General features: G+C 45.8%; 1 protein-coding gene across 1 annotated transcript; it reads right to left on the reverse strand.

The window, feature by feature from the left end:
- Window positions 1–2,866: 2,866 nt before the first annotated feature.
- Window positions 2,867–14,864, reverse strand: LOC103183032 (inactive phospholipid phosphatase 7). Its single transcript, XM_007900255.2, has 2 exons — window positions 14,248–14,864; window positions 2,867–3,243 (listed from the first exon to the last, which is right to left on the reverse strand). Exons 1-2 carry the CDS (start codon window positions 14,705–14,707, stop codon window positions 2,873–2,875), a joined length of 831 nt encoding a protein of 276 aa, XP_007898446.1. The 5' UTR covers window positions 14,708–14,864; the 3' UTR covers window positions 2,867–2,872.
- Between the last annotated feature and the right edge of the window lie 6,943 nt (window positions 14,865–21,807).

Genomic DNA, 21,807 nt, shown 5'->3' on the forward strand with positions numbered 1-21,807 from the left:
TAAATTCGCTGCCCTGTTCACCCACAAAATAGTCACTACGCTTGACAGCAGTTCCCTACAAGATTTCAACATTATCGACGCTGAAGCAAATGCAAGGATTATTATTGATACAGTATTTTTTGTTGGTCAGCCGGGTGTCTGAGATATGCGGAAAACCATCACCATACTTACCAAACTAAGAATTTCATGCATCCCACCTACACGTGGAAATCCCAGAGATGGTTGGAATAGAATGCGCACTCTCTCCCTGGAGGGACACATCCTGCTTACCTAATTCCGGAAAGTATTAGGTGCAAGAGCCAAGGCTTGGGGACCCTACAATGTGTTTTGGTGTAACTGCTGGAGTCTAACCAGCTAAAACCCCATAGCTTGCCATTGATATCGCGGCCTGGCAAGTTTTCTCGCTGCTTCTCCAGCTCGGACCACCCTACCCATTAGGGCTTTGGCTTAACCTTTGGCAGGGTTAACAAGAGACGAGTGGGATAACTCCCTGTCCGCAGTGACTGGTCTGTCCGTCCTGCTGAAGAGCCTTAGGAAGGGACTGCAGCTGAGACACCAGGTTGAGTGACTCTCTAAAGCAGACGCAAGCCCTTCTCGTCTGTCTGTTCTGTTCTGTTTGACGACTGACTAACGCTTGACGAGTGTGGAAGCCGAGACGGGACTAAAGCAGTGGCTGCTATGAAAGATAAATCAAGTGATGGCAGAAAAGCGAAGCAGAAAGAACCTCAGACCGTTCGGGCAGCTCCTGACGTCCGAACTGAGACGTCAACGAGTTGAAAATGTTTATTAAATTAAAATGTCTTTTTTTTAAAAAAAAACACATGCTCTTTCAAATACAACGCGATTCCAAATGTCCTCGCAAATATCATGCATGTTAAACAGCACTGAGTTGGGATTGCAAAGCCCCTGTGGTCTCCCCTTGTCTCATACTGTGCGTGACAGGAGTGACAGATACTCACTCGCACTTGATACATACTTCACAGGCAAACTCTGCATCGTGGAGCTCCCACCTGGCTATAAGTCAGGAGGTTATTAAGTGCGTAGAGGCTTTTTTTTGCTCACGAGGCAGCCTTGCCTTCCTAGTGAATCAGTCACTACTCGCAGTTCGTACAACCCAATTGTTCGTCAAATGCATTTGATGTGCACAGATCAGACAAGAGATCTATCCACATGGTCAATCAATGTCTTTAAGAGCAGTTCAGTCAGAGATGGAGTTTGGTTCTTGTTCCTCAGCGCTCCTTCAGTGCTTGATTAAAGATAGAAAGGACTCTCCCAGCCTTGGAGAGAGAGAGACAGAGGGTTTTCCAGGGATGAGGAGATGTAACTGCGTGGAGAGACGTGAAATGTTGGGATTGTTTTCACAGAAACATGGGAAAACGGGAAGTGGCCATTCAAACCACCCAACCTGTTCCAGTTTAATTAAATCGTTCAATTCTAATTCCCTGCCATTTCACTGTAGCTCCAAATACCTCTACTCCTCAAGTCTCTGTCCGTCTCTCAATCGAACATCCCTATTGATTCCATCGCTACAGCTTTCTGGGGCAGAGCGTTCTACATCCCCACAAGATCCTGTGTGAACAAATGCTTCCTGACCTCAGTTCTGGGTTTAAGGCTCTGCCCCACTCCCCCCGTGTAATGGTTTCCAAGAGTTCACCCAAGAATAAGTGCTCTGAGACGCTGCTCCACGTGAAAGGCTGTTGTTGTTGTAGTTGTTGTTAACCTGCCAATTCCTTTCATTATTTGATACACCTCAAACACTTCACCCCATAACCTGCTCTGCTTTAAGGAATATAGCCCAAGTCTCATCATACATACTTAAACCCCTTCAACCCAGATACTATTGCAGTGAATCATCAATGGGCATCTTCCAAGGCCGGTATATCCTTCCCAATAGGTTTATTGGGGCGGGAGGGGGGATAGTACTCGGTTTCAAAACAGTGAACGGAGAAATAGTATTTCCACTGATCATTGATGTTCTCTCTCTGTCTCTCTCTCTCTCTCTCCTTGGCAGAAAATGGCAGCAGCTGGCCAGGCTCCGAACCCGAACGCCACCCACACTGTGTGTGTCCGCAATGAATTTGGGGTTTTTACCAGCCTTTGTACGAGTAAGGTGACCTGATTAAAACAAGAAGTGAGAGAATGGGAGGTAATGACTTCCGTACCGTTTGTGGGGAAACACATCAGTTATTCAGGAAGAAACAAGATCTTGATTTTAAAAGAGATTAAGTCCCGCATCCTTTGTCGTATTATTATTCGCTGGATTTCCAAAGTCTTCAATCGTATAGTAGAGGTCAGGAGTCACGGGAGCTCCAGCCAATGCTATTCCCACCTCTGTTTAATTGCAGTACATAACAAGCAGGTAAAGGTAAATGTAGAAAGAAAACACGAGCAGCAACAATTCAAACTTTCCAAAATGCAATAAGTTAACAAGCCGCAGGGCCAGAAATGTCCTTTAACTTCCTGAAGTGGATTGTTTCTTCGCAGAGGCAGACTGAGGCACAGAGACGTCTCACGCACACGCGCGCGCGCGCGAGCAAACACACACGCAGACAGTCAGACATACAGAGGCAGTCTGAGACACAGGGACAGTCAGACACAGTCAGAGACAGTCAGACACACAGACACAGTCAGATAGAGACAGACCAACACAGACAGTGATAGTCAGAGACACAGAGACAGACAGACCACACAGACACATAGAGACAAACAACAGACAGTGATACCGAGACAGTCAGAGACACAGAGACAGACAGACACAGAGAGACAGTCAGACACTGAGACAGACCGAGGCCATCTTTTCCTTTCTCTGTGTCACAAGCACGAGCAGCACCCCCCCACCCCCCCTCCCTCCCTCCTCTGTTCCGTCCCCTCCTCAGATGGCAATGATCGAGATCAGAAACTGACACGCGTTGGAAGGAAGCCACAGAAACTCCAGGACCCTGTAATGTATGTAACCGAAGACAAAGCCACACAGGACGTCAGTCAGGTGATGGCGGCCGATCATGACGCGCGAGATGCCGATAAACAGGGCCCAGATCACCAGGAGAATGCGCAGGGGGACGGCGAGAACCAGGTGATTGAAGAAGAATTTGACCACCATGGCCGCTCTGCTGGCCTGGCCGGCCGGGAAGGCATACACATCCATCATCAGGTAATCCATGAACCCGGCGGGCACCTCCGAGGGCCCCTTCCTCTTCACCAGCTTCTGCACTCCGGCTACCATCAGCACGTCCAGGATCAGCGCTGGAAAGGTGGGAAGAGGAGAGGCCAGAGTCAGCAATAAACGTGCCGACACACACGGGGGAAGCGACACCACACACCTCCCTTGCTACTCTGCACGCTCACTTATCGAACTCATTGACTTCAAGGTTTTCTAAAGCGTTAGGAGCAGAGGCACAGGAGGAGGTCATCCAGCCCCTCCAGCCTGTTCTGCCATTCTATAAGATGGTGGCTGATCTGTAACCTCGACTCCAAATACCCGCCTTTGCCCCGTATCCCTTGATGCTCTTTTTAAAAATGAGAACTAAGCCATTTAGGAGTGGATTTAGGAGGCAGCTTTTTTTCGGCCAAAGGGTAGTGGAAATCTGGAACTCTTCCTCTCAAAAGGCTGTGGATTATGGCTCGATCCATTCACATTTTCAAGACTGAGGTGGAGAGATATTTGTTAGGTCAGGGTATCAAGGGATATCAATAATTTGAACGTGACATAAACACAGACTGACATTAATGATACGCTCGTGGTTTCTGATGAGATGAATGGAGCTCTCTTTCACTCTCTCTCTCTCTGTGCACTTTGCTCTGAAGTAAACGTTACGAGTCTCATTACACCAAATGAGCAGTTACGATTGACAATAGCGCTCCCCAACGCCAGCTCCGTGCATGGTTTTCCACTTGTTGCCTGAACACTGAGTCAGAGGACCTGCACGTTTGGAGGTAAAGTCACGATACGAGACCTTCAGACTGATCTGTGATCTGTTAATTAACGGATGTCAGGTCCCTGGGAGGTTGGAGACTGTCTAGGTTTACAGTAGACCCACACCTGGGCCATGCCCGGAAACTCAACGATCCTTCCCCTGGTTTATCGAGTCTAGACTGAAATCCATACCAGAATTCAAACCCAGCCTGCGTGCCCCTGACTTGAATTTACGCAATTATTGAATTTTGATCATTTTCCCTTTCAAAACCTATTGATTTGGATTGAATCCTGTGGGCCCCACTTCGAAAAATATCCGAGTGGACTGATTCAGTGGACGAGGAAAGTGAACGCAGTCGAATTTGTGCTTTGGCAAGTTCTTTGGCTGCCATTTCCTCTCCTGGTGGTATTTGACTTACTAATCTGTGGTCGCGCCTTAACATGGAAGTGGAATATAAAACATGAGTCCAGTTGCCAGCTCTTCATCACTCTCCGTTGATCATGTATGGGAATAGATTTCCCATCCCATCATACCTCTGAATGTGCCCTGTTGTGCCTTTTGGCCTCTGAGATATAGAAAGAGAAACTAAGGGTCACATTATCACATGTAGACAACGAGGGGTAATAATAATAATAGTTGCAGTTGATAGAGCGCCTTATTACGTCTTCGAGACATCTCAAAGCGCGTAGAGAGTAGTAGAGATACACACACTTCTGTTCCATCACAACAGTACTTACGTTTTGAAATGCCTTTCACATCTCCACCAACAATATGTTGCATTTATATAGTGTATTTCATGTTGGAGGACGTCCCAAGGTGCTGGACAATGAGGGATTTGCAAAGAGGTGGAGGGCAAGACTGGGTAGAGGGGAAAGATGACCGAAGGCACGGTCGAGAATGAAGGTCTTGAGATGGACCTTGAAGGAGGCAAGGGAAGGGGAGAGGCGGAGGGGCTCTGGGAATTCCAGAGGGTGAGGTGGGGCAGGCAGGATGGGGGATGTGGAGCAGGTCAGTGCCCTCAAAGAGGAGGGAGCGGACAGGTTGGTGAAGTTTTAAAAGGTCGCAGAGGTAGGGTGGAGCAAGACCGTGGAGGGCTTTAAAGGCGAAAGCACTTGATAGAGATGGAGTGGGAGCTCAAGCCAGTTGGGAGATAAGTCAGTGGGAGGTAGTTGAAAGCTCCGTCAAAGAGGAAGGTTTTTAAGACCGCGTTTTGAAAGCGGAGAGGGTGGGAGCGAGGTAGAAGGATTTGGGGGAGAGTTCCAGAGAGGCTGCCCACTGATTGTGGGGTGAGGGAGTGCGGGACAGCCAGAAATTGAGAAAGCCAAGTGAGCGCATGACTTTGTTTTTTTGTTTGATTGATTGATTGCTAACACAACAGCCAATTGGGCAGAACAAGGTCTCAGAAACAACCGTGAAGTAAATAAACAGCTGCGGCTATTTATTTCGAAAGGTACTTGGGTTTCGTGCACGCACTTACACAAACTGTGGGTCACACCAGTTTACAAGCCGTTCAGATGGCTCTAACACCACAGGAAACGATGATCACTTCTACAACGCTTGCCTCAAAGCAACCGGCTCTCCACATCATGAGATGTGCACGTGCACGCGTATCACAAGCTACAAGATACCGTGTGGCTCGAACACAGGCTCATGTGATCTTTTCAGTGTGTTGTCGCAAGTTGGGCTGGAGAAAATGTTTGAAAGCATCAACACTTTCTGGAAGCGACAGGTTTTGCGGGCGATAAGTTTCAGCACGCTAAAGGGAACGGATCGAAACGTTTTAGATACCGCAATTCAAAGATTACAGGGCAAAAATTAATCACGGATGGATTCTTTGAAGTTTCTTATTCCAAACCCCCCCCCCCACCCCCGCCCCCCAACCACCATACATTGTCCTTGGTGTATTCTACGGTTAATCAGAGGCTGACTCAACACCTGTTCCAGAGGGAGAATCTCTCTCTCTTTCTCCCTCTCGCACTGTTTGCTAAAAGCACTGCTTGGAAAGAGAAGGGAATTTCATCCCAGTGTCCTGGCCGACAATCCCCCAGATAAAATTAGTCACTCACTTCACGGCTGATTGTGGGAGACTGCTGGTGCGCAACTTGTCTACAGCATCCGCTTTCAAATACAGTCACTACACCGGAAAGCAATTGCAAATGAAGTGCCTTGACGGCATGATTGGTCACCATATGAAATGCAAGCATTATTATTATTACTATTATTAATTATTATTGTTATTATCTCTCTGCTCTGTGAAATGATCAGGAGGCAGTGTAGCAGGCCAGGGTTTGCCAGTTTCCTCATTTTCACATCAGACACAGAAATACCCAAAGATATCGAACCGTTTGGGGCGATAAGCCCTTCAGTGGAATTATCAATTCCAGGCAGGTCAGGGCGAAACCTTGGGCAAGTTTCCTTACTCCACACGCCTAATAATAATCCCTCCAAAAACAAAAAACAATAATAAATTGGTCACTTTCAATCTACGACTGTTTGTGGGACATTGCTGTGCGCAATTGGCTGCCGCGTTCGCCCACAAATATACAGTCAATTCACTTAACAGTGTGTTCTGTGAAGCGCTTTGGGACGTCCTCCCGACGTGAAAAGCGCTATATCAAATGCAAGGATTATTATTATTATTATTATTATCGATCTGTAAAAATGCAACTGAATGAAAGCTATGGAAATCTGAGCAGCGTATTCCCTCAAAAGGGAACTGGATAGGTATTCGAAGATGGAAAAATTTGCAAAGTTATGGGGAAAGAGCGGGTGAGTGGGACTGATCAGGCAGCTCTTCCAAAGAGCTGGCACAGGCAGGATGGGCCGAATGGCCTCCTTCTGTGCTGTAAGATTCTATGATTCTATGGTAGTGATGGCGGAAGGAATCCTCAGCTTGTGTGACTCACCTGAGACCAGAGACATTAATCCAAAGGTGAAGTATAAAACCAATTGCCAACTGGGATGGGATTTGGAGCTTGGATATCCTAGCTGAGAGAAAGAGAGAGAGTCAATGTCTGGGTGACTGTCCTATTGCTCTCATTCTCTCGCACAACTTGTCCCAGTTCCTGTGACAGCATGAAACACCAGGCCTGAAGGACCCTCTGCCAACGTGTGTTGCAATTATATCAATAATAAGACCGGGGCCATTGGGCATTGTTATCACAGATACTAATCATCTGTTCTCCCTGATGTAGAGAGAGCCGCTCTTGCAATATCCAATTCATTCCTCTGCAACCTCATTCATTGAGGTAACTTGTTCCAAATGAAGATGCCTTAACTTCTTCCCTGCCAAAGCAAGCAAGCAAGAAAGTGAAATGATTTGATTTCTTGGCTGTTAATAATAAAAATAATACCAATTATAATCCTTGCATTTGATATCGCGCCTTATCACGTCTTTGAAACGTCTCACAGAGTATACTGTAAAGTGAATTGACTGTATATTTTGTGGGCGAAACACGACAGTCAATTGCGCACAGCAGCGTCCCATGAACAGTCGTGCATTGAGTGACCAAATTATTATTATTTTTTTTTGAAGAGACGTTACCCCTGGAAAAGTGATCCGCCACTCGATTAACAACTCAGATACTGCCCCCTTCCCCACACATACATATATATATATTTTTTATAGCTTGACTATATTCTACAGATGATGATGTCATCAGGGAGGTCAATGGTCAGTCATCTTGGGATTAAAAAAAACATTTATTTTTGTAAAAAAACAGAGCAGATGGTGAGCGGCAAGCAGCTTAATCCATTCTCGGTCTGGATAATGGTGAATTTGCACAGGATTCTCTCTCGGCCATTCAATCTACCTGTAATATTCCACAGCAAAATAAACTCGCTTCCATTAACATTCTCCCAAGTGTACTCTCAATTTCCGTTCTGGCTCTCATAACATACAAACGTATGGCCTGTATTTGATACAGCGTCTTTCACGTCAGAAGGATGTCTCAAAGTGCTTCACGGGGTGCACTGTGAACTGTGGTGGCTGTTTATTTTTGTAGACAAATGCCGCAGCCAATTTGCACACAGCAATATCCCACAAACAATTTTATTTGGGGGATGGATTGTTGGCCAGGACAAATGGGATAAATTCCCTTCTCTGCTCGAGGAGCGCCATGGGACATTTAATGTCCATCTGAACAGGCAGAGCCGGGACCTCGGTTTAACGTCTCATCCGTGGCATGACACCTCCGACAATGCAGCACTTCCCCAGCACTACATTTGTATGTCAGTCTGGTCTGTCAGTTCAAGGTGGAGACTGAGTGTATTCTCATACAGCTGATATTCTGACCGCTTCTATTGCTGAGATAGCAGATTCTATTGCTGAGCTAGAGGATATCTATTGAAGGTAATTAGCAAAAGAGCACTCGTTGACAATGTTTTGCCGGTAAATTTGCTGTTCCTGCAATTCAGAGTAACGCAATAAGATTTCCTGTTACAGAAACCAAGGAGCCCTTAAACAGTTAAATGTACAGACGCGCTGCTCTCTTCCCATTACTCTCTGAATCAATGTAACCCTGGACTAGACAGAAAGCCACATCAAACAATTTTGAGTTGATTCGTTGTGCAAAATTATTAATAATAGTAATCCTGGCATTTGATATAGCGCCTTATCATGTCTTCGAGACGTCTTAAAGCGCTTCACAGAATAGACTGGTAAGTTGAATTGACTGTGTATTTTGTGGGCGAAACGTGGGAGCCAATTGTACACAGCAGCGTCCCACAAACAGTCGTGGATTGAGTGACCAAATTATTATGATTGTTTTTAAAAAGCAATTGTGATTTGTTCAGTTATCTCCCAGAGGTCCTGAGGTACATCGATTGCAAACTGAACAAAAAGTGCTACAAAATGATCAGTGGGAATATTAAAAAGGAGATTAAGGGGAAGAAAAGCAAGATTTGTAAGGTTTGTAGGAAGAAGGAAAACCAATGGACTGAGAACAAACTATATAAAAACAGCCTTAAAACAAGACATTAGGGAGCTCGAGAGGTCCTGAGTGGAAATGCAACAGGAGACGCAAGATGTAGTGGACAAAAAATACTGTCGGTATTTTAACAGCAAAAGGACCCAAAGGGAGTTGAAAAAGAGGGTAAACTGGAGACAGCACAGATGTCTACACTGAAAAATACTCTATCCATTATCCAGCAGAGTGAGTGAGGGCTGAGACATCAGAAAGCCTGCCGTTCCAGAGCTGCAATCCCCCAGAAGAGATGAGACATTCTCACAAGGCACCAAGAGACAAGGGAGCGTTCTGGTACCCACAGGGCACTATTGAGTGAATCAGTGAAGCCCGGTGTGGTTTGGGCTGATTGGAAAATAGATTTCCAATAGATTTCCAATAGATTTCCCATACACATTACCAAAAGCTGGAACGGGTTACCGGGAAGAGTGGAATAGATTACTGGGAAGAGTGATTTGGAATGCACTGCCTGAACCGGCGGCGGAAGCAGATTCGATAGTAGGTTGCAAAGGGAATTGGAATAGGTACTTGAAAGGGAAAAATCTGCAGGGCTATGGAGTAAGAGTGGGAGAGTGGGATTAGTTGGATAGCTCTTTCAAAGACTTGAATGGCCTCCTTCGTGCTGTGAGATTCTGTGATTCTAAGAGTGGAACGGAAGACTGCTTGAGTCCAGGACTCTACTCATTTAAGAAATAGCTTAGTGTTGTAATTGGAAGCTGTTAGGGTTGGGATCCTTCACTCAAAACTCTAGCGATAAAAGAGAGTGACATCAAGTGATTCAAGAGAATCAAGTCCAGACCTGATGAGACAAAAGTTTCCTCTCTCCCAACTGCTGTAAAATTCCTACGTGTGACGGACCGGTTAGTCTAACGGGTGTCAGGCAAGTCTTGTTGCACAAAAATACTAATTAAAAATAATAGAAATGCCTGATCTTGAGTACAGGTATGTGCAGCAAACTGTACTTGCAAACACATGCCCAGAGTCCTTTCTCTTTAAGTTTGCAATTCAGGAAGTAATAAAGAATGTGGGTTGTTATTAAGCTCGATCATGTAAAACAGCCCCCAAGCGCTTCACAAATAATTACTGTTTTTCTAGGAAAGCGCAACAGCAATTTTGCACACAGCAATGTCCCACAAACAGCCATGGTGTATGTGAATGAATAACTTATCGGACAGATTTCTGGCTAGGAAATGGGGAGGAACTCCTAGCACATTTTTATAGGGCAATTGGAAGCTTTCACATCAGCTGAATAGGCAGATGGGATCTTGCTTTTAATGCGTTCGGCTGAAAAACACCATCTCTAACAATATGGCCATCTCTAATCCTGCACTGGATTGTAAGTTCCAATGTGAGAAAAACATATCTTTCTGCCTTAGAAGTGAATCGTGCTACCAACAAATGTAAGGAATATTATTTGTTATTATTTAATAAGAAGTACAATAATACAAGCGACAGGAAAACAAGCAGAGAACTGGGATTAGAGTCATCAGCTCTAGAGGAGATAACTAATAGCTTTTATCCCCCTGCAACTATTTATGATGCCATGACTCTCTGTAATTCACTCGCAAACAAAAGCTTTCTGTACGATACGATATCAGGAATCCAACAACAATTGTGGCTTCACAGAAAAACACGGTGGCAGATCAGAGCTTTGTGAAGGAGATAATGCATTCTCCTTGTTCCAGCCAATGCGATACATTAACGTTAGGTATCTGGGCGATGCCAAGACATATCTCTCTTGAAGACTTAAGTTTTCGCATTTACAGTGTGATAGCGAAAACAAGGACTGACGAGGCAACTGCTCACAAGTCCCTCGAGCAACCCCACGATAAATAAGTGAATCAAATGCAAGGATTATTATAATTTTCAGAACATTCTTAAAATCAGTCTCAATCTAGAGGCTGGGAAGTGCAGAAAAACAGCTTCCAAATTGAAGGCAACGTTTTCCACAGCTGTGGGAGGGAGGGTGAACTTTTGAAAAGTTCTCTGTCATATTACATTTTAAGGCAAATTGTAAGGCAGAAACTGCAAGGACTTCAGGTGTGTAACTACACTGACAAGCCTAAATATGCTCAGCTTTGGTTGTTGTTTGTTCACCGGCTCTCTCTACCCCTGCCTGTGCTTTGCCCTTTCAAATTTACTCACGGCACATCCCGAATCTCTTTATCGATCTTATTTCTCATCCCTGCACTGTTCTCATTAATGACGCTGCTGAACTTTGCTGGAAAATGTCACAGTGAGCTACACAATCCATTAAGTGTAACTCACACAAACGCTCATTGTCCCAGACACTGTGAGAGAGAGACACGAAGACCAAAAAGTCCAAATTAACCCTATTTTATATCACCGCCCACACAATTCACTCTCCCTCCCTCTTGCATGTTTCTGCAAAGGGCACAAACCTCTGGGCCGGGCCTCGCAAAACCCAAAGCCAACAAACAGCATGTGAACTAATATCTTCTCGAGGATCTACTTAATGACTTGATATATGCCAAGTAGCTGAACCAAGCTAACAAAGTATTTCAGAAACCAAAACACTTTTTCTTAAGAGAAGAGAAACCTGACACCCACACTGGAAAATCTGTGGCTTGTTTTCCTGGAGCCGGCAGGAAAATGAAAGGTTCACAGTGCGATGGGGGATCGAATCCCAATGGAATCGTCATTTGTGTGTTATTCCCTCGGCTCACTGACAGCCTGTTGCAACACGTCAGTGGAGCTATCTGCAAGATTTCAGTAAATAAGCTATTGTAGCCATCAAAGCAACCCCTACAAGGCAATGTGCACTTTCAAGACCATTGCAACACACTGGTAAAATGTTAAAGAATGGACACCTTTGTTAGTAATGAGACCTTTTGGTTATAGGCATCCTTTTTGGCTGCAAGCACTATTTTTATGAAGCCCAATGCATTACATATAATATTAATAATATTCCTTGCATTTGATATAGCGCCTTATCATGACATTGAGACGCCTGAAAGTGCTACGCAGGAAGATATTGCAAAGTGGATTGACTGTATTTTGTGGGCTGTACTTCCAAGCTCAAAGATCTTCACCCTCCCTTCCTTGTTTTGCTGTGAAAGCAAATCTATTAAAAGATTGCTCCAACTGCCGTTGTGTACAGTATTAGGTTGCAACAACCTGTTTACGATGTGGTTCAGGCAGTATGAAGCGCTGACAAGAGACATTGTTTGAATCCTCCTGTATTTCTGAGGAGGTTTAAGAAAGAAACGTGCATTATTCGATCTATTCACTGTAATCGCTGCTCCTCGGGAATTAAACCAAGTTGTGTGTATCTGTTCCGTTCTATAATGCAACCGATGCAACATTGCCCTGAGCTGGAGGCACTTTGTCTATGTTGTTCCCAGTTGCCCGACAGATAGAGCGACAATGAAATACACGGTCAATCGATTCCGCATCACACCAACCAATGGCTCAATCAAGCTCGAACAGAAACAGTTTCAAATGGTGGCAGATTTAACAAGGTTAGCACAAGGAGAGCCTGTTTTCATTACGCCCAGGCTTGACTACGCTAACTAACTCGCTGCTCACGGGACTCCCCAAATCTTCCCTCCACAAGCTGAAGATTATTCAGCACCCCGCAGCTCGTGTTCTTTCCTGCACTAATCTCCATGAGCTGATCACCCCCCACCTCCCCAACCCCATCCTTGCCCAGCTGGCTTCATTGGCTCGCCATCCCCCAGTGGATCGAGTTCAAGATTCTCGTCCTCACCTTTAAAGCCCTCCATGGTCTCCTCCCTACCACTGCGACTTACTAAAACTTTACCAACCTGTCCGCTCCCTCTATTTATACCAGGAATGTATCCAGGGTAATTTCCAGCCCTAATCGTTTCATTTAAAGTGAGCAGATTTATCAGCATAAACGTTATTGACTCAGCAATGAACCTGTCCGCTTCATATTGAGGGATGGGCATTTTCATATCATAATTATCGTGTGACCATACTTGAGGACTCCTGAAATTGAGTCAACGTGAACAACAGCCACACGTTTAAGCCGCACTGAAAGAGTTCAGGCGATAATACGCAGAGTCCCAGTCATTCCACATGACTGCAGAATCACGCTCACCTACTGTAACAGGGGGAAAGTTCCTCTTTTCCTCAACAATCTTTGCTGTGAACCCCTCTCCTCCCCTCCCCTCCCTTTCGAGTGAAGTTGCCAATGGAGGGAGTATTAAGGTGCACTGTGGACCAACATCTGGTTATAGAAACTGGTTGTAATTCTCATTGTCTCATCTGGATCGATGTGAAAAGGTCGCTGCAGATGAGGAGCCAGTCATCAACACTAATAGTACTTTATTGTAATAATAATGATAATAACACTGGGAGAAACTCGCTGCTCTTTTCGACTAGGCTGTGGGATCTTTCGCCTCCACCCAAACAGGCTGATGGATCCTCAGTTCAATGTCTCATTTGAAGGATGGCACCTCCGATAATGTGACTCACACACATGCCCCAGCACTGCACTGGAATACCAGCTTTGACGGTGTGATTGCAGGTCCTGACGTGAGGGTTTGAACCCACAAACTGGTGTTTCCGAGATGAGAGAGCTATCACTGTGCCAGGCTTGTGGATGGAGCAGGAAGGAGCTGGAGCCACCAGGCAACAGCAGCGGTTCATCTCTAACACAGGAACTTACAGCTTGCGACCATGAGGTGGGCGAATAGCACCTGGATTCGATGACTTGGAATTTCAGACGCCCAACGTCTTAACTGCATTGTTAAACCAGCAAAAGGCAAAATACTGCAGATGCTGGAAACCTGAAATAAAACCAGAAGTCGCTGGGAACAACACAAGGTCACCGACCTGAAACGTTAACTCACTTTCCTCTCTCCATAGACGCTGCCTGACCTGCTGAGCGTTCCCAGCCACTTCTGTTTTTATTGTTAAACCGGCAGTTCACCTGTTACACACTGCACTACAGTGGCCCATCTGCGAAATGTCAAACTCAACCCACGTGATCTATCGGTCGGTGGATCTGACTAGCAGCAACAACAACAACAACTTGCATTTATATAGCGCACTTCACGCCCATCCTGGAGCGCTTTAACCATGCGCCTTGAAGCCATGACATGAAAGCAAAGCATCCTCTTAAGATAATACCCCATTCCTCTGGCACTTACTGGTGTCTCAGTGTGTGTGAACGTTGACCCAAATGTTCGAGCGTGCTTTGCCATTGTGTGGTCACCCACCACCAGACTGTAGCCGGGCTCTTAACTGATTGGAAGCCGTGGCTTCTTAAGATCCCCCCCCCTGAGATCAATCAAAGCCCCGGAACTAAATGCTCCCTGTTCATTCATTCATTCATTCATTCATTCAATTCATTCATTCACTGCATGACGCCAAACACTCACCGAACAGAAGATTCAGAAGCACCTCCTGCCCTGCTGGGGTGATGCTTTTTGCCAGGCAGAAAACGGTTCCCCCAATCCAGGGGATGCCGTGACCGGTCAGCCCAATGAGCCTGACCATGGGGCGAGCACTACTCCAGGCCGAAGAGCTGCCAGCGCACACCCCCATGCTTTTGGACAGGCTGATATCAATGGCCAGCAAGGAGTTAATGGCAATCCCTTTGAAAGAAGGGTTGAGCTGCATGCAGTCCTCCTCGGGTAGCAGTGTGGATTCCCTTCGCTCTTTGTTGCTGTCGTTCTGAGATTGCTGCTGCTGCTGCCCTAGTTGTGCGCCCGGTTTCCTGGCCGAACTTCTCCCCTCCTGAATGGGTCTCATGGGCTGGTTCAGAGACATGAACTCGGGTCTGTGTAAAGCATTGTTCCGCTCCCTGAACCTAGATCTGCTGCTGTTTTGAGCAGGCATTGCAGCGTCCTTTTTTGTTCCCCCCACTGAGTGTGTTTTCTTAACAACTCTTGTCTTCGCAAGCCAGGCAGCTGAGATCCTTATCTGCGCTGTACCCAGGTTCCATCACCAGTTAAATTTAGACTGAAGGAATCCAGAGCTCTCTCCACCAGGCTCTCAGCTAGCTTGACAGCTGCACATGTTGTATTTGACGGACATCAGTAATACCAACCAGAGGGTATTATCTGGTTGCAAAGAGCCAATGGTGAAAAGGCAAAGGAGGATCTCAGACAGGGATTTAAATTCACTTGGTTCATTTTGTTGGGCATGTGGGGCACTCTGGGACCTGTAGTCCCAGTTGTTGGAGCCACTTGTCCATCCAGGGTGACCAAAAAGCCGTGATACCATTAATAAGTCGGAAAGAAATCATGATAAATATATATTTTTTTTAAATATAGATCATAGAGTAATTATCATGACCCTGTATAAAACAGACTTTATTTATCAAAGTTTTTTTTTTGCAGGAGTAAAACCGATGCCAAATAGAAATGGCAAGAAACTAATCAATAATAATAATCCTTGCACTTGATATAGTGCTCTATCACATCATTGAAACAGGATATATTGTAAAGTGGATTGGCTGTGTATTTTATGGGCAAAACCAATTCACAATTGGATCCAGTTCCCCTTTGAACAATTATCAATTTAAGGGCACAAGGAGAATATTGGCGAGAGCTCAGATTTGAGGAACTGTTTGTGATTAACCAGCTAAAGCCGCAGAGCTTGCATTGAGAGCACTAGCCGACAAGCTTCCTGTTTTTCCAGTTTTCTCTATAGTGTAATGACACTGTAATTTGTAGGAAAACACGGTAGCTGCCAATTTATGCTCAAAAATGCCCCACAAACAGCCAATGCCTGACCATGAGCTCATAGTCTGATGAAGACTATAACCTAAAAGTCTCAAAATGAAGCCAGAGCTCTCAACCTTCTCACCCACAAGCTCGAGGGTGACAAACTGAGCCAGGCCAAGCTGACACCTGAACATGTCATTGTAAATAATCCGATTTTGTTTTAGTCAGGAATCTTTCATAACACCCCAAGAGCCTCCTCCCACCCCTCTCCCCCCCTTACAAAAAAATGCAAATGTTATTATTAGCCTGGATACGTTGATAGCACTCTTGCCTCTGAGTAAAAAGGTTGCATGTCGGGGACTTTGAGCTCATAGTCTAGACTGACACTTCAATCCAGTGCTGGGGGGAGTGCTTCATTAAACCAAGGTCCAGTCCAGTCTGTGCCCGTTCAGGTAGATGTTAAAGATCCCATGGTACTATTCATAAAAGAGAAGGGAGTTTCTCCTGGTTTTCTGACCAACAATCTTTGATTTAAATTGATCATTCACTTTATGGTTACTTGTGGGACATTGCTTCGCCCAAATTGGCTGTCGTGTAAAATACACAGTCAACTACACTTTACAGTAATAAAATCCCGTGAAGCGCTTTGAGTTTTTTTTTGACAATGTGCTAAGGCACTGTATCAAATGAAAGGATTATTCATTTCAAATAAGTCAATTTGTTATAATGTTAATTAAATAAAATACGCCGAAAAGTTGTTCGAGAGTAAGAGCAGATGCGGATGGAGAGGATTAAATGTGGAGACTGGTGTAAGGAATGTTGTGTATCCCCTGACATTAATTGTACTTAATTACTGTCTTGATGCCTCTGTTGGTTTGTTTGATAATCTTATTTACAAGAGGCCTTCTTTCATCCAGTTTAATGGAGCAGATGATGGAGACACTGGTGGTTATGCTGTGTTTACATGCTGATCACAGTCCTTCTTCAATCACCATTAAATAATTGCTAAAACACTTCTCCAAAAAGAAAGGGAGTTGCACCTGGTGGCCTGCTCAACAATCCCCCGAAGACCAATTGGTCACTCACTTCACGGTTGTTTGTGAGACCTTGCAGCGTGCAAATTGGCTGCCATGTTCGCCTTCAAAATACACACTACACATCATTGCAATTTCCTTTCAAGCGCTTTGAGGCATTTAGATGTTATGAATGCTACATCAACTATATTAAAAATAATAATTTTCCCTATAATAATAATGACAATCCTTGCATTTGACATAGCTCCTTATCATGCCTTCGAGACGTCTCAAAGCGCTTCACAGAATTTACTGTAAAGTGAATTGACTGTGTATTTTGTGGGCGAAACACGGCAGCCAATTACATACAGCAGTGTCCCACGAACGGTCGCCTGTAAACAGACCATAAACACAGGTGTCTCTTATTATTAATAATAATATATGAAGATTATAATTCAATCAGAGACGCATTCATAATAATATAATAACACCACTAAGCAGTAGACACAGAGTTACAGCAAGGTTATCCTGATTATTATTATTAATAATAATTAAAATACAGAAAATACTCAGCTGAAAGGAGCCATATGTTTGAATTGAGGAGGAGGGGGAATCAAGCAGAGGCCAAACCCAAAGAAAGAGAGGAGAGATCAGAACATCGAGTACCATGATTGATTGAGCTATGTGATGACAGGCCGATCTTTGCTGACAGATTCCCCTCCCGTGGCAGTGAGGGACCCAAAGAAAAGATTTAAGCACAAGTCAAAATACTTCTCCATGTTAAGAAATTAAACGTTAAGAGATTCCATGACACTGTTTGAAAAGTGAAGAGCGTTTCCCCCGACCAGACTCCCGCACATAAAATGAATCAGAGACATTTGTCCTCTGAAAAACTGGTCACCACAGCACATGAACTCACTTCCTCTTCAAAAACCTTGTGATATCATCACCGGCTGAATTTTTTTTTAGCAGAAAGCAGTTAGACGCAGGGTTAAAGTGAGGTTGTCCTAACTCTTAATGGGCACTATCATATTACTGTACTTCTGCTGTTCTTTTAAGTGCAGTGTGTTTAGAGGGCTAGATCAGTGAAGGGCTGGCTCCATCCCCATGTTTTATTTTGCTATGAGAAGAAAGGAATCCCAGTGTAACTCAGGAAGACCTTGGCTTGGCCCAGTGATCAGAACAAGTTCCTTTTTGTGGTGGAGTTACACACTCATTGCTCAAAAGGAATTTTTCAAAACAAGTTTGACAAGCCGTGGCAATTGGCTGAAATCATGAGCTAGATGTGGAGCCGGGGGTGTCCAAAGATTCTCCGAAGACTTTATAATATTAATAATAATCCTTGCATTTAATACAGTACCTTATCACCTCGTCGAGACGTCTCAAAGCGCTTCACAGGCTATTCTGTAAAGTGGATTGACTGTGCGTTTTGTGGGCGAAACGCTACAGACAGTCGAGCACAAAAATGTCTCACAAACAGTCATGGAGTGAGCGACCGATTTTATTTGGGGGACTGTTGGGTCAGGACACCGGGAAAGAAAAACTCCCTTCTCTTTTCGAACAGGGCAATGGAATCTTTACCATCCACCTGAACGGGCAGATAGGACCTCAGTTTAACGTCTCATCCGAAGGACGGCACCTCCGACAATACAGCTCATCCCCAGCACTGCATTGGAGAGTGATCTTAGACTGCCCACAGTACATTTGCTCTGCTCCGTGTACGCTTGTACGCTGCACCTGAACATCCTGCAGTAATCCCAGCCCAAACCGCAACTTCCTTATAGCAAGACTGAGCTGAAGGGAAGAACAGAGCGAGAGAGAGAGAGAGAGAGAGAGACGAGGCTGTAATAATTGGTTTCAGATCTGAATGGTGCAGGATGATTCAGTGTCAACCTCAAGAAAAGTCTGTGGTGCATTTAGCTGGGAATCTCGATCAATATCTGCGTGGGCATTGGATGAAATGCCTTCCAAACTGTCCAGGGAAACTGAAGGGTATTTATGTAGGGTGGGGGTGGGGAGAGGAGGTGGGGGGGTTGTGTGTGGGGGGGGGGGGGGGGGGTGATGGCGGAGGATGAGGGAAAGAGAGGGGGAGATCCCCAATCGTGAAAACACAATATTATTTTCAACATGGAGAATGATAAATGATAAATTTGGGATCTTTTGAACGAAACCCTGTCGGAAATTCACCTGCTTTCTTCTTAGCAAATCTTATTTACAGTTCCCCTCGTCTCCCTGTGAAAATACCGCAGGCACTGGCAAGCCAGTGGATCTCTCAGCCGCAGCCCTGATGACTGGGTTTGTGTGTGCTTGGTTTCCAGAAGATAAATCTAAATGAGAGAGTTCCAAGGGCTGTAAAAGGAGCTGAGCCCCAACGTGGCATATTTCTGCTCTATAAATAGGAGCGGGCTGGAGATGAGCAATTAGAGAAAGCTTAACTTAATTTTAACTGTGAGTAAAGTGGCCCCCTATAAACTCTTTCTTCGTTCTTTATAATTACAAGTGTCGCAAAAAAAGGTCCGTTTACCAGAACCAAGCAGGTTTCCTTTGTCTTTGGCAATACAGAATTTCCTCCAGAGAAGTCAGATTGATGCCACGTTGACAAACTCCTTCATCAATGAACTGCCGAACTGTTTGCTTCACAGCAGTCCTGGTGCATACGAGGTCACGTGCAGATTAACACAGGATTTAAGCGCTCCGAGACACTGTCCGACCCACCCACCCTATCGGTGCACCCCACTCTGCACTAATGGGTGCGTGGGCACGAGGGGATGAAAGTCATTTGTCGAGGGAAGGAGCCAAGTTGAACAGTGGAATTAAATGAATTTTATGAATATTTATGATTGGTTGCCTTGGGGATTTGGGGGATTATCTGTCCATGTTTACTTGGGAAAGTTGAGCTGGACTGCCAGGGCTGATGGACCCACATCCAGCAAGTTAGTCAGTACTTCTGGGACGGGAGGGGAGAAACTAGGAGCTGGAAAAACAAAACGAACAGAAAGCGCAGCACAAGTTTCTTCATCGGACTCTGTTTAAACGCCATACCAACCTACCCGCTCCCTCCGCTCGGCGGGCAGTGGCCTGCTTCATGTCCCCTGCCCTTGCCCTGCTATGCCCGAACATTGGCAGTCGGGCATTCAGTCTTTCTGCCCCCCACCCTCTGGAACTCCATCCCGGAATCCCTCCGCCTTGCCCCCCACCTTGCCTCCTTCAAGGCCTGTCTCATGACTTGCCTCTTTGATCAGCATTTCAGCCACCCTCCAACCCTCTTGATCCCGACCCCCCAACTCTGGTTCATTAAACCCTGAATAGTCCAGAGCCTCGGGACATCCTTCCGACATGAAAGCTGCTGTACAAATGTAATTTCGTTGCTGTTGTTGCGGTGGTGTTGTTGACGTCCACTCAGACGGATATTCTGGGCCAGCTCGCTGCAATAAAAACACACATAAAATGAATAAAATCACATTGTAGCTTGAAATGGTGGAGCTCAGCTGGGGAGCAGTGTTCAGCCCCAAGTGTCTCTGGTTCAGAGGAAAGGAAATCAACCAAATCAAATTCAGTTCTTTTTTGTTTTTCGGCGGCTCACGTTTCCCAAAGTCAAGTGTGTCTCCAACGCATTCACGGATCCTCGTTGTTTAGGTGGGGGGGGGGGGGGCGGGGGGGGCGAGGGGCGTGGAAAGGGATCCACGTGTCAATTCTCTCCGTTCAGAAAACAATCCACCGCCACCACCACCACCAGAAGACAACATCCACCTTCCCCTCCTGCCCGCCGCCGGTGACTTGTCTGCCCTTCCAGGTCCTGCCCATGAAGCCAGACTGGCTGCGGTGTCATCAGCGGCGCCCTGGAATCCGAAGGGCTCAGCGAGACCAGACCAGAGACCGCCGCAGAGGGCCGGCTCCGTCCCGCCATTCCCTTGCCGGGGCACGTCCCCTGTTCCGATCCGTGTACCTCCTTCCCCAAGGAGGACAGTCTGAAAAAAAGGTCTAAGAGGGAGAGAAAGAGAGAGAGAGAGAGAGCAAACTACACATCCCATACTGCTCAAAGCTCTGAAACCCCGGAAACAGCCTGTATCCAGTTGCATAAGGATTAAAGGGCTCCAGTAATGATGAGATGATGGCATTTTCCAGCTCCTGAGCGCTGTAGTTACAGGGACAGTCCATCCCCAGTCAGAGAGGAGCAGCTTCAATGTGGGGGGAAAAGGGAGTAACAAGACTGCAGTGTATAGCTCCTGTGGGGGTGTGTTGGAGGGGGAGAAGGGAGAGCACTGACTGACTGACTGAATGAATGACCTCCTGATGTTCTTGGCCAAAAGAAGTGTAACAATCCGTCTTTTATTGTCTAATAATGTGAGCGACGTTGCCAGTGACTGTCTGTGTGAGTGGGTGAGTGGGTGTGTGGGAGAGGTCTGACTGGATAGAGAGAGACAGCAACAAAGAGGGGGAGAGAGAGAGAGAGAGAAAGAAAGAGAGAAAGAGAGAAGAAAGAGAGGAAGAGAGAAGAAAGAGAGGAAGAAGAAGGTGGACTTCAGACAAGAAAGGGAAAGTGGCTCCTTTTGGAAACAGCTCTCACTCCAAGTGCTCAACAGTGACCACCACCACTAACACCAACAACAACACCACCACCAACACCAACAACAACACCACCACCAACACCAACAACAACACCACCACCAACACTACCACCACCACCAACACCAACAAGAACAACAGCAACTCCTGCTCCAAGACTCATCAGTGCAAAAACAAACCCAACCCCAGACTCTCCTCTCTCTCCATCAACCAGCTTGAAACCTGAGCAAGAGAGAGAGAGAGAAGAGAGAAGAGAGAGAAGAGAGAGAGAGAGAAGAGGAAGAGAGAGAAGAGGAAGAGAGAGAGAAGAGGGAGAGAGAAGAGGAAGAGAGAAGAGGGAGAGAGAAGAGAGTGAGAGAGAGAGGAGGAAGAGAGAGAAGAGGGAGAGAGAAGAGAGTGAAGAAGGAGAGAGAAGATAGAAGAGAGAGAAGATAGAAGAGAGAGAAGATAGAAGAGAGAGAAGATAGAAGAGAGAGAAGATAGAAGAGACAAGAGAAAGCAATTGGATCCTTTCTCTCTCTCTCTCTCTCTCTCTGTGTGTGTCTCTGTCTCTCTGCAGATGGCACTTTGCAACTCAACTCAAGTCGACTCAGGAACCTGAGCGCAGTCCCTGAGTCAGTCCACAGACGCAGCTCTTTCCTTCGCTGCTTATCTTCTTTCTGCAAAGGAGGGGATGGGGATGGGATGGGGA

Source organism: Callorhinchus milii, unplaced genomic scaffold, assembly GCF_018977255.1.
Source record: "Callorhinchus milii isolate IMCB2004 unplaced genomic scaffold, IMCB_Cmil_1.0 Scaffold8, whole genome shotgun sequence".
Classification (NCBI taxonomy): domain Eukaryota; kingdom Metazoa; phylum Chordata; class Chondrichthyes; order Chimaeriformes; family Callorhinchidae; genus Callorhinchus; species Callorhinchus milii.